Below are 13,534 nucleotides of genomic sequence, written 5' to 3' on the forward strand. Positions count from 1 at the left end.
GCACTTTGGATTACGGAAGCTTCTTGAAGCTAAAACTTATATGAGGAACTCCAAAAATGTCTTACAATCAATTACCTTGGCTGTAGAAAGTAAAGTGTATTTGGCACACAGTATTCACACTATTCACTGGTGGTCATTGGTAAACTGCGTGACAGAGGGGCAAATAGGCAGTCTTAGCCACAGTGTGGATATCTGGTTGGAAGTCGATCTCAGGGTTAAACCTAATACCCACCACTGTGGCGGGACAGTGGCACAGTGGTTAGCACTGCTGCCTCACAGTACCAGGGACCCGGGTTCGATTCCAGCTTGGGTCACTGTCTGTGCGGAGTCTGCACATTCTTCCCATGTCTGTGTGGATTTCCTCTGGTTTCCTCCAACAGTCCAAAAGACATGCAAGTTAGGTGCATTGGCTGTGCTAAATTCTCCCTCAGTGTACCCGAACAGGTGCCGCAGTGTGGCGACTTTTCACAACTTCATTGCAGTGTTAATGTAAGCCTACTTGTGACTAATAAATAAACGCAGTATCAGACTGTTGGAAAAGAATGGAGTTGGTAGCTGATGAATAGAGCTGTGTGGGCACCAAAGAATGGCTTCAGTCTTCCCAATGTCTAATTGAAAGTGTAACGGACAAACATTTGGATGTTTTTACCCATTGCTTTCACAGTCCATTTGCCAAAATTTGCCTAAATTCCCTGTGCTTAGGCAAAACCAAAAGTATTGTGTTCAGACAGCTGACGTGAGTTTATCTGTGGACAGATTACAGTAAGAACCTGTACAAAATAATGTCTCTAACACTGTTGAAGAAAGAAATTCAGAGCACTTTACCTCACTGGGACAGCAGACATTTTTACACTGCATGGACGAATTTGCAGAATGTAAAAACTTGTAGATAGACGCGAGTGGAATGTGTTTATGCTTCTCTGTCCCAGATACCCCTAAGGTAAAAGAAGGTAAAGTCACCATAGTCCCAGACGACCATGGGCCACTCTGCCCTTTGAGAGGGAGAGCTGACTGGTGGTGATTTAACCTGAGGATCACCACACCTCAGGTGAGGGGCAAGGTTAAGCAGGCAGGGCCTTATTGAATAACATCTAAAATATTAAATAGATCAATTTACCCAACAATTGAATCATTGCTCTTGTTTTCCAGTTATTCCGTTAGTCCTGTCAAACTGCAGTTTATCCTGATGCATCTCTTTCCGGCCCTGACTGTGTTTTCACTCCTTGCGTTTGATTTCAGACCTTTTATTAATGCACGTTCCCTGGAGTTGGCCACATATGGATGTGTCTGCATGTGAGAGAATCCTGGCATATCATTTACACATCATAATACTTCTCAAGATTTAAATAAAGAAAAACATTGAAATATTGGTAGATCTGCCAGCATCTGGAGGGAGATGCCAATCATGTCACTGGACCAGTAATCCAGAGGCCCAGGCTTTGGGGTCACAAGTTCAAATCCCACTGGTGGAATTTAAATTCAATTAATAAATATGGAATTATAAGGCTATTCTCAGTAACGGTGACCATGAAAGTATCAATTGTTGTAAAAACTCATCTGGTTCATAATATCCTTTGGGGAAGGAAATTTGCCATTCTTACCTTGTCTAACCTACACGTGACTCCAGAGCTATGGCAATGTGGTTAACTCTTAACTGCCCGCTGAAATGTCCTAGCATGTCACTCCATTCAGGGGCAATTAGGGATGAGTAATGAGTAAATGCTGGTCTTGCCAGTAGCATGAAAGAAAAAAAAATCGAAATGCGGAAGTATAGTCTAGGGTGGAAATCCTTCATCAGACCAGCGCATCACATGAAGTAGAAAGAGATAACCAGAGCCCCATTGCTTTCCTTCCCCAAACCAATATTTGCCATAGCAACCACCCTCTAGCATCAATAACTATCCAGTTCACCCATAGTCACCTGGAAATGGATTGAGAATATCCAAACTCATTTCTCTGGGGTTGCAAACTCTGGATGAAGGCAGTCCTGGGGGCTCCAAAGATGTCTGGCTTAGGTGGATTAGCCATGCTAAATCGCCCCCTTAGTGTCAGGGGGATTAGCTAGGGTAAATACACGGAGTTACAGGGATAGGGCCTGGGTGGGATTGTGGTCGATGCAGGCTCGATGGGCCGAATGACCTCCTTCTGCACTGTAGGGATTCTATGATTCATCGCATGATCTCCAGCCTCCAACTGCATCCACCCCACCCCCCCGCCCCCACACTTCCACCATTTGTTGCCCAACCTGTGCATCTTAATGATTCACTGCCTTCCGAGGCCAAATGGAAACCACAAAAAAACTCTTCATTGTCCAATTGGATGATTTCTGATTGTCAATCAAACAGCCTTTTGCCCCAACACCGATATTCTTTATAATTAATAAATAAGTGTTCAGGTAAAATGATAAAGCACTATTTATTTCTTGCCATTGATAGGTTTTCTCCAGGGTTTCTCGCGACACTTTCCTGGCAGTTGACTTCCCACTCCTGTGTGGTACAGGCCAATCCTGGCGATTTGGCTTCCCCATGTGGAAGCCTTGAAACCTGCAAGACAGCCAAGCCTGGATTTGAACCCAGTTCCTGAAAGTTAAAGCCGAGTGTCTGTTGTAAAGCCATGCCCAGCACCTCCCATGCCCACCCTCCTCGACACATGGTGGTGCCAACTCCGCATCTCAGAACAGTGGTGGTAAATACCCAAATGCATCACAGCCACAACCCCACACATCTTGCTGAAGACTTACTGCACACCATGATGGCAATCTCACCCGTTTCGGTGGTACCAGCATTATGTAACACCGTGGTGCCAATCTCCACACACATCATGGTGGCAATCATACCACCCACACAATGGAACCAACCCCATGTACAACACAAAGTCAATGCGAGCACCCCAGGGAAGAAAGAATAAAGAATAAAGACCTACATTTATATAGTGCTATTCTTGGCCACCAGACATTTCAAGGTGCTTCACAGTTAATGAAGTACTGTATTTAAGTGTGGTCACTAGAAAACACAGCAGCTTACTGGCATTCAGCAAATGACCAGAAACAGCAATGTGCTAATGATGGTACAGTGGCACAGTGATTAGCACTGCTGCCTCACAGTGCCAGGGACCCGGGTTCGGTTCCTGCTTGGGTCACTATCTGTTCGGAGTCTGCACGTTCTCCCCGTATCTGCGTGGGTTTCCTCCGGGTGCTCCGGTTTCCTCCCACAGTCCAAAGGATGTGTTGGTTAGGTGCATTAGCAATGGTAAATTCTCCCTCAGTGTACCCGTACAGGCACCTGAGTGTGGCGACCAGGGGATTTTCTTAGTAACTTCATTACAATGTTAATGTAAGCCTACTTGTGACACTAATAAATAAACTTTAAACAATAATGTACAATAAAGCAATATGTGAAGTTGAGTACAAGCTGTATTGGGGTGAGGGGTGAGTGGTTACACCTTGGTTTCGTTTAGGTTACTGTGCATTGCGGGTTAGAAAGAACAGATAAAGTCTATTTTTGTTCTTGTTTGTTTAGATTTTGAAGATTGGATATTGATAAATGCACCATGGATTGGTTCTCAGTAGCATGGATTTCCCTGCATCCTGACGTTTGACAAGCACCCGCTCGACTAACATGGCCTCCGTGTAAAACTGCCTTCCCTCTGAAGCAGACGAGACGTCGTGGTTCGAAACAGCTGCTCATCAGGCACATCAAGACGCCGTGGTCCTTGGTTCTTTGGTTTCCATAGCAACGCACCAACCTTCGAGCTTGGCCCAGTCATGGGAGGATGTTTCTCGAAGCCCAAACCAGGTGACTACTCTTTCAAATGCTACACTAATTGCTCCTCATAATTGAGGAGGTTTCAGTATGTTCTGAATAATTCTGACTGAACTAGGTCAACACACTGAGTAAGGGGGCAGCTCTGAGGAATTTTAAATCTCTTTCATCCACGCTCGCTGCAGCTTAGGGAGCCTTTGAAAATTTGTTTATCCCCAAGAGTACCAAATTTCCACAACGGCTTCCAACACAATCCTATTAAAAAAAACATTTCTCTCCCTGGTGGAGAGAGCTCTTGATTCCCCACTGGCTTTAAAGGTGCAGTGTTCCATTGGGTTTACTCCCATCATTTATTCAGGTTGATTCTCCACATGAACCACTTTAAAGATGCAGCTTGCTTTGGGGATCAGTTTATGACCCTGTGGAATCCTCGCTTCCTTTCCTTTCTGCTTAAACAGTAAGCACCGATGGGAGAACTGGATAGGTGGGTCGAAAGAGAGAAATACAAACTGAGAAATTATTAGTACCACTATTACCAAAGGAATGCGTAGGTTTATTTATTGGTGTCACAAGTAGGCTTACATTAACACTGCAATGAAGTTATTGTGAAAATCATCTAGTCGCACACACACTGGTGCCTGTTCAGGTACACTGAGGGAGAATTTAGCGTGGCCAATGCACCTAATCAGTACGTTTTTCAGACGATAGGAGGAAACCGGAGCACCCGGAGGAAACCCACGCAGACACGGGCAAGAACGTGCAGACTCCGCACAGACAGTGACCCAAGCCGGGAATCGAACCCGGGTCCCTGGCGCCATGAGGCAGCAGTGCTAACCACTGCGCCACCTTGCTTACCCTTCATGTGGTCATTCTTGTTGTTAACCCATTTAAAGTAAATAGGTTATTGTCCCCTGATAAAATGAGAAGTGAGCAGATAAAGCCTGCATCTAGGCTGCAGATATTGATAATGTGTGCAGGCTAGGTGGAATTACTGAGCCAGGCAATGTAAGGGAGTTGGATTGACATCGTGGGGAGGTGATGGCCTAGTGATATTATCACTAGACTATTAATCCAGAATCTAAGCTAATGTTCTGGGGAACCGGGTTCGAATCCCGCCCAGCAGATGGTGGAATTTGAATTCAATAAAAAATATCTGGAATTAAGAATCTACAAATGACCATGAAACTATTGTCGATGGTCGGAAAAACCCATTTGGTTCACTAACGTCCTTAAAGGAAGGAAATCCTGCGTCCTTACCTGGTCTGGCCTACATGACTCCAGAGCCACAGCAATATGGTTGACTCCCAACTGCCTTCCAAGGGCAGCTAGGGATGGGCAATAAATGCTGGCCAGCCAGCGACACCCATGTCCCATGAATGAGTAAAATAAAGATATATATCTGGATATACTAGTTCTCATGGGAAGAGAAGGGTGATGGATCAAAATGTTGGCATCAGGTCTCTCTGCAGTTTTTAAAATTCATTTATGGGATGTGGGCGTTTGTTGCCCATTCCTAATTGACCTTGAAATGAGTGGCTTGTTCAGCCATTTCGGCAATTAAGCTCAACCTTATTGTTCTGGGATCACGTGTAGGTCAGACCAGGTAACGATGGCAAATTTCCTCCCCTAAAGGCCCTGTTTCTGTTGGTCTTCCAGCAGGAGATTGGGAAAAATATTGGTTTTGAGGGAGAGAAGGGTGGGTCCAAGACTAGTACTTTAAACTTAAACAAGGACAATTATGAGGGCATGAAAGCAAAGCTAACTAAAGTGAACTGGTACAACGAGGTTAAGGGACAAGTGAATAGAGATGCAGTGAGAGACATTTAAGGGGATATTTCAGAAAACACAGAATAGATACATTCTAATGAGAAAGAAATATTCCAAAGGATGGACTCACCATCTGTGGTTAATTAAAAATGTTAAAGACAGTATCAAACCTGAAGAAAAAGCATATAATAGCACAAAGATGGGCGGCAGGTCAGTAGATTGGACAGAATGTAATGAACAGCATAGAATGACTAAAAGATTAATACGGACGGAAAAATTAGAGAACAAGAAAAATCTAGCTAGAAATATGAAGATGGATAATAAGAGTTTCTGTAGTTATCTAATTAAAAAAAGAATTAACAAAGTAAATGTTGGTCCTATAGAAAGGGAGACTGGGAAATTAATAATGGAAAATAAGGAGATGGCAGGTTAATTGAACCGGTATTTTGCATTGGTCTTCACGATAGATGATACAAATAACATCCCAAAAACAGCTACAAATCAGGAATTGGAAGGGAGGGAGGAAATCAGGAAAATTCAAAGCACAAGGGAAGTACTACTTCACTAATTGCTGGAACAGCAGATTGATAAGTCCCCCCAATCCCGATGGATTTCATCCTAGAATCTTAAAAGAAGTGGCAAGAGAGATGGTCGATCCAATGGTTTTAATTTTCCAAAATTCACTAGATTCAGGGAAGCTTCCATCAGATTGGAATGTAATTCCGATACTCAAAAGGGGAGGGGCAGGGAGACAGAAAGCAGGAAAATACAGGCCAATTAGCCTTACATATAGGGATATGTTAGAAGCTATAATTGAAGATGTTATAGTAGAGGCACTTAGGAAAACTCATGGTAATCAGGCAGCGTTAACATGGTTTTGTGAAAGGGAAATCACGTTTAACCAATTTATTGGAGTGCTTTGAAAAAGTATCATGTACTGTGGATAAAGGGGAACCAGTGGATGTACTGTTCTTAGATTTCCAGAAGGCATTTGATAAGATGCCATATCAAATGCTGCTGTGGAAAATAGACATTCATGGTATAGGCGGTGCCATGTCGGTGTGGATAGAAGATTGGCTAGCTGATAGAAAATGGAGAGTGGGTATAAATGGGTCTTTCTCTGATTGACAGGATGTAATGAATGTTAACCCACAGGGGTCAGTGCTGGGGCCTCAAATGTTTACAATTTATGTCAATAACTTGGATGAAGGAACCAAAGGTATGGCCACTAAATTTGCTGATGACACAAAGACAGATAAGAAAAGGAACATTAGGGGTGGGATTTTACAATCTCGCTTGTCCCAAAACCATAAAATCCCATCCGGGATGAACGGACCTTTCCATGGTCCGCCCCTCACCCGCTCTGATCCCTGAGGTGGGTGGGAAGGTAAAATTCCAACCAAGGAGTCTGCACAGAGATATAGATAGGTTAGCTGAGTGGACAAATATCTGGAAAATGGAGTATAATGTTGATTGTCCATTTGGGCAGGAAGAATAAAAAAGAAACATCTTGTCTAAATTGTGAGAGATTGTGGAGCACTGAGATGCAGAGGGATCTGGATGCCCTAGTGTATGGATCGCAAAGGCTAGTGCGTAGGTACAGCAAGTAATTAGGAAAACTAATAGAATGTTATCATTTATTGTGAGAGGAATTGAATGCAAAAGCAGAGAGGTTATGCTTCATTCTACAGGACACTGGTGAGATCACATCTGGAGCACGGTGTACAATATCTCTTTATTTAAGGAAGGATGTAAATGCGTTGGAAGCAGTTCAGGGTAGATTAGCTAGATCAGTACATGGAATTGGTGGGTTGTCTTATTCGGGCTAGGTTTGTGCAATAGTGCAAGGTACCAATGAGGAGGCTGCTGTAATCATGGAATGATTTATTTAAACAACAAGGTAAAACTTTAAACAGACACAGCAACTACAATACAGGTCTTTACCCCTTGACCGCCCGACTCACACAGCGGGTCTGCTTGCTCCCACGTGCTTTCCTCCGATTGGTCGAAGTCCGTGCACTTCCATGCAATAGGCACTTGAGCGGGTCACGTGATTGGCAGACTATCACCCCTTAAAGGGACCATGCTACCACATCTCTTCCCCCGTCAATTCCCTTAATTCTATATACATAACAGGATAAACATTGTAGCTATTTATGACAAGGGCAGAAATGAAAACGGGCACAGTCTTTTATAAGGTCGGTCGATCAGGCAAGTCCCGAGTCTGGTGGAGCCCCTCAATTCTCTGACAGGTTCTTCTACCACTGGGGCAGGTGTGTCGTTGGCAACAGATGGTTGTCCAAAGCTCTCAGATGGCGCGTTAGTGCCGACACCGTCTCCAGTTCCCCCTGAAGTGGGAAGAGGGGTCTGTTCCGAAACAGCCAGTTCCCTCATTTAAGGCTCTGGTAATGAACATTTGGAACCACTGGATCCTCTTGTTTTGCTGTTGGGACAGCAGTTTCGCTCCTTCTTATGTGGTCCATGTGTTCCCGCACCTCACTTCCTTGCAGGTCCACCAGCTATGATATTCTCCCAGGTAACCACGTTGGTCCAACCCTGAAGTTTTTCACAAAAACGCGATCATCTGCTCTGAAGGATCCATTACCTCTGGACGAGTGATGGGTTTTTTTTGCATACTTTGCCTCGCCTCCGCCCTCCCTGCCAAGCTGAGGAAAACCAGGTCCAGCTGAGTTTTGAGATGTCGCCCCATCAGCAGCTCAGCTGGCGTTACCCCGGTGGTAATGTGAGGGGGTTGGTGTTGTAAGAAAGAAGGAAATTGGCCAGTTTGAGTTGCAATGGCCTATCTGGCTGCTTTTACGTTGTGGATTTAAAGGTTTGCACTGCTCTTTCATCCATCACACAAACCAGCCTCCCATCCATTGACTCTGTCTACACTTCCCGCTGCATCGGAAAAGCAGCCAGCATAATTAAGGACCCCACGCACGCCAGACATTCTTTCTTCCACCTTCTTCCGTCGGGAAAAAGATACTAAAGTCTGAGGACACATACCAACCGACTCAAGAACAGCTTCTTCCCTGCTGCCATCAGACTTTTGAATGGACTTACCTTGCATTAAGTTGATCTTTCTCTACACCCTAGCTATGACTGTAACACTACATTCTGCACTCCTTTCCTTCTCAATGAACGGTATGCCTTGTCTGTATAGCGCACAAGTAACAATACTTTTCACTGTATACTGATACGTGGCAATAATAAATCAGATCAAATCAGAGCCATTTGAGGCTGGGTGATAGGGGGCTGTGCAGATTGATACAGTTGGTCTGTACAAAGTGCTGGAATCCTCCCCCTGTAAAGGTGGTGCCGTTATCTGAAACTATATCCTTTGGGAGACAGACCCTCGCAAAAATCTGTCTTAATCATTCGATGATGGCTTCCAAAGTCGTTGTTCACATTTCTTGGACATCTAGCCACTTGGAGTGAGCATGCGCCACTACTACAAACATGGTCACGCAGAAGGAGCTGGCAAAATGAAAATGTAATTTTGTCCAAGGGCAGTCTGGCCATTCCCCGGGATCTGGTTGAGCCACAGGCTCTGCGGTGATTGGCAGACCAAATTTTCAATGTCTTTGTCAATACCCAGCCACCAGGTATCACATCTGGCCAACATCTTCATCTTAGTTTGACCAGGATGTGCGCTATGTTGTTCCTGTAATAATGGCTCTCTTGCTGGGCGTCACCACCCAAGACTTATAAAGTGAGACCCCCATCTTCACAACTGCATTTGTCTTTCCTCAGTTGGTGAGGGTCTGAGCTGCTCCAATTGTTCATAATGCCAGCCACATAAAACCATCCAATTGACTTTAGACGGAATTGTGTCTCTCTGAGTCCAATTCTTAATATGATTTGATGATACGGGCAAGATATCCGAGAAGGTTAATGTGAAGACAATATCCTGTGGCACTGGGGGTGGAGCCACATTCATAAGTTCGTAAGATATAGGAGCAGAATTAGGCCCTGCAGCCCTTCGGGTCTGCTCTGCCATTCGATCATGGCTGATATGCTCCTCATCCCCATTTTTCTGCCTTCTCCGCATTCCAGTTAAAAATCTGTCTAACTCCTCCTTAAATTTACTCACTGTCCCAGCATCCACCGCACTTTGGGGGTAGCGAATTCCACAGACTCACAACCCTTTGGGAGAAGTAGTTTCTCCTCAACTCTGTTTTAAATTTGCTACCCCTTATCGTAAGACTATGACCTCTCGTCCTAGAATGTCCCACAGGAGGAAGCATCCACTCCACATCTACTTTATCCATACCTTTTATCATCTTGTATACCTCAATTTGATCTCCCCTCATTCTTCTAAATTCCAGAGAGTATCGGCCTAAACTGTTCAATCTCTCTTCATATGACAAACCCCATATCTCTGGAATCAATCTAATGAACCTGCTCTGAACTGCCTCCAATGTCACTACATCTTTCCTCAAATACGGGGACCAAAACTGTGCACAATACTCCAGGTGCGGCCTCACCGATGCCTTGTATAGTTGCAACAATATTTCCTTAACTTTGTATTCTACTGCTTTCGCTATAAATGCCAACATTCCATTCACTTTCTTTATTATCTGCTGTACCTGCATGCTGCACAAGGCGTGGGTGAAGACTCAGGCCATCAGAGTTAGGAATCTGAGTCCCCGGCCGATGTTGAAAAACATATCTGTATACAACCGAAAGCAAAGCCCACCTCTGCAGGCTGGCCGAGGCAATTGGTTTGTCCTCAGAGTTAGCCCAGTGATCGGTGATAATAGTGAAACAGCAACCATAAATGCATTGGTGAAACTTTTTCACTCTGTACATTACTGCCAGGCCCTCTTTCTCAATTTGCAAGATTCTTCATTCTGTCTCCTCAATGTCTAGGGAGCAAAAGAGAAAGGCCAGTCAGTGCCATCTTCCATTGAGTGTGAGGGGACAACTCCTACCCCAGAGGGCGAGGCACCACATGTTCAAATTATCTGTCTGAAGTTAACACAGTAAGAGTTTTAACAACACCAGGTTAAAGTCCAACAGGTTTATTTGGTAGCAAATACCATTAGCTTTCGGAGCGCTGATGTCTGAGGTTACACAGGAACATAGGAATTAGGAGCAGAAGTCAGCAAATTCAGCCCTTCGAGCCTGCTCCGCCATTCAATCAGATCATGGCTGATCTCTCCCTGGTCTCAAATCCACCTCCCCACCTGTTCCCCAAAACCCCTTATCCCTTTTTTTATTAGAAATATATCTATCTCCTTCTTGAAACCATTCAACGATTCAGACTCCACCGCGCCACAGGGCAGCGAGTTCCACAAGTTCACCACCCTCTGCGAGAAGGTGGCACGGTGGCACAGTGGTTAGCACTGCTGCCTCACAGCACCAAGGACTCGGGTTCGATTCCCGGCTTGGGTCAGTGTGTGTGGAATTTGCATGTTCTTCCCGTATCTGCATGAGTTTCCTCCGGGTGCTCTGGTTTCTTTCCACATTCCGAAAGACGTGCTGGTTAGGCGCATTGGCCGTGCTAAATTCTCCCTCAGTGTACCCGAACAGGTGCCGGAGTGTGGCGACTAGGGGATGTTCACAATAACTTCTTTGCAGTGTTAATGTAAGCCTATTTGTGACACTAATAAAGTGACACTAATAAATAAACAAAAAACTTAAGAAGTAGTTCCTCTTCATCTCATTTTTAAATCTATCGCCTCTCAACCTACACCTGTGACCTCTTGTTTGGGATTGCCCCATAAGAGGAAACATTTGGTCTACATTAACTTTATCAATCCCTTTAAAAATTTTATATACCTCTATCAGATTCCCTCTCCTCATACGTCAACCCCTTCATCCCGGTATCAGTCTGATGAATGTCCTCCGAACTGCCTCCATTGCCACCACATCCTTCCTCAAACAAGGAGACCAAAACTGGACACCACACTTCAGATGTGGTCTCACCGACTCCCTGTAGGTTCATGCGGTTCCATACAATAAGCCCTGATGGGTCACGGGATCAGTAGATGCTCGCCCTTTAAAGGGGCCCCACTACCACTGCTTGTATCTACTGGAGTTTAGAAGAGCAAGAAGCAACTTGAGTGAAACTTTTAAGATCCTGAGGGGTTTGACAGGGTGGATGTGAAGAGGATGTTTCCTCTTGTGGGAGAATCTGGAATGAGGGGGTCACCCATTTAAGACAGAGAAGAGAAAGACCGTCCTTGGAACTCTCTTCCTCAGAAGGCAGTGGGAGCAGAGTCTTTCAATATTTTCAAGACAGAGCTAGATAGATTCTTGATAAGAAAGGGGGTGAAAGAATATTGGGGTTAAGCAGAAGGTTACTACTGATTAGAAATGGTCTTATTGAGTGGCGGAGCAGGCTCGAAGGCCAAATGGCCTACTCCTGCTCCTGGTTCATATGTTTGTATTTTCATACAATCCCCGAGAATTTCAGCACCATTGCGAAGCAAAACAAGTTGGCCATTTTAACCCTACATATGATATGATGGAACAAACATACTACCTTCATTCACCATAAGCAACCTTGCTCTTCCTCACTTGTGCAGGGTGACCCACGTGAAACTATCTACTCAAGGTCACTCACTCAATCCTTCCAGCGTGGAATTTGAAATCAGGTCAGTTTGAAAGCTGATCGGGTGGACTGATGAGGGGATAATTGATCCACTAATTGTATTGCCTCAACACCTAGAGGAATAAGCAAACGGAACTGGAGCCACAAAGGTGGCTTGGTGGCACAATGGGTTAGCACTGCTGCCTCATAGCACCAGGGATCTGGCTTGATTCCTGGCTTGGGTCATTGTCTGTGCGGAGTCTGCGTGTTCTCCCCGTGTCTGCGTGGGTTTCCTCCAGGTGCTCAGGTTTCCTCCCATAGTCCGAGGGACGTGCATTGGCCATGCTAAATTCTCCCTCAGTGTACCCGAATGGGCACCGGAGTGTGGCGACTAGGGGATTTTCACAGTAACTTCATTGCAGTGTTAATGTAAGGCTACTTGACACTAATAAATAAATTTATCCATTAAAGCGCAAAGGGAGGAGAACAGTGAGGCAGAAGCAGAGGGCCTCTAAAGTGAGGCTTTGAGGCCTCCACAATGTAGTCAGAAACTACAAAGACAGAATGCACAAAGTCATCTGGGCCATTAGGAAAATGAAGCCGCATTAAAAAATCCTACATTGTTTTACCCTTGACTAAATTCCATCAAATAAAATGGTCAAGAGATCCTCTGGTCTGATGCCAATGATGAATGGGCCTGGTGCTGTCCATCAAGCCAATGAATTTACCTCGAACCTGGAGAGAATATGACATTAAGTAATTATCTGATAGGTGGTTTTAAGGACGTATCTGAGTTTTGATAACCCTCCCCCTCTCCTACTGGCATGAGAGAGACCGGGTGAGTCTTATGAAGGACAAAGAAAATGATCGATACTCAGGGGCACAGGGCAAGTCTAGAATATTTAATTTACTTTGTATCGGGCTTTAAGAAGAAAGAAAATGCTGACAACATATTGGAGAAGTGGGGATAATGGATGGGGGGAGTGTTGTACCTGTTAATTCTCAGATACTTTCGACCAGTTTGCTTACTCTAAGGTTTTACCCCGGTGTCCTTATTTGCAAGATGGACAAAGGACAGACACAAGTAAAGGTTCAACAAGTTTATTAATAATACTATTAACCCTTAAATTACCCACATAAAACAAGAGGATATCCCAGATTCAAGTATACCACCCGCAAAGATGGCTTGGTTAAACTGCAGGCTCGATTCTCTGAGTCCCTCTGGTCCGTTGTCACGAAGGTGAGTCTCGATGGCAGCTTCTTCCTTCCTTCTCTGGTCAGTCTTCTGGATGGTCAAGTTCGCCTCCTTCGTCAAGTCTTCGCTGCTGGTCTGTCTGAAAATATGTTCCTTTATCCCCCTGGCTGCTTGCCTTTCCAGAAACTTCTCTGGCTTCCGGCCAATGAGGTCCCAGGAGGGGGTTCCAATACCCAGTGGGTTTCTTGATGTCTGCCTGACAGGACACCA

The 13,534-nt window shown here is 44.8% G+C and overlaps 1 protein-coding gene across 1 annotated transcript in view; it reads left to right on the forward strand.

The window, feature by feature from the left end:
• The window catches only part of aifm3 (AIF family member 3), a 191,652-nt gene that overhangs the window by 27,529 nt on the left and 150,589 nt on the right, over nucleotides 1-13,534 (forward strand). The window contains exon 2 of the mRNA XM_078227646.1: nucleotides 3,519-3,794. Within this exon, the coding sequence (XP_078083772.1) occupies nucleotides 3,764-3,794 (31 nt within the window). The 5' untranslated portion in view covers nucleotides 3,519-3,763. The remainder of the gene's footprint in view (nucleotides 1-3,518; nucleotides 3,795-13,534) is intronic.

The sequence above is a fragment of the Mustelus asterias genome, chromosome 13 (assembly GCF_964213995.1).
Source record: "Mustelus asterias chromosome 13, sMusAst1.hap1.1, whole genome shotgun sequence".
NCBI lineage: Eukaryota > Metazoa > Chordata > Chondrichthyes > Carcharhiniformes > Triakidae > Mustelus > Mustelus asterias.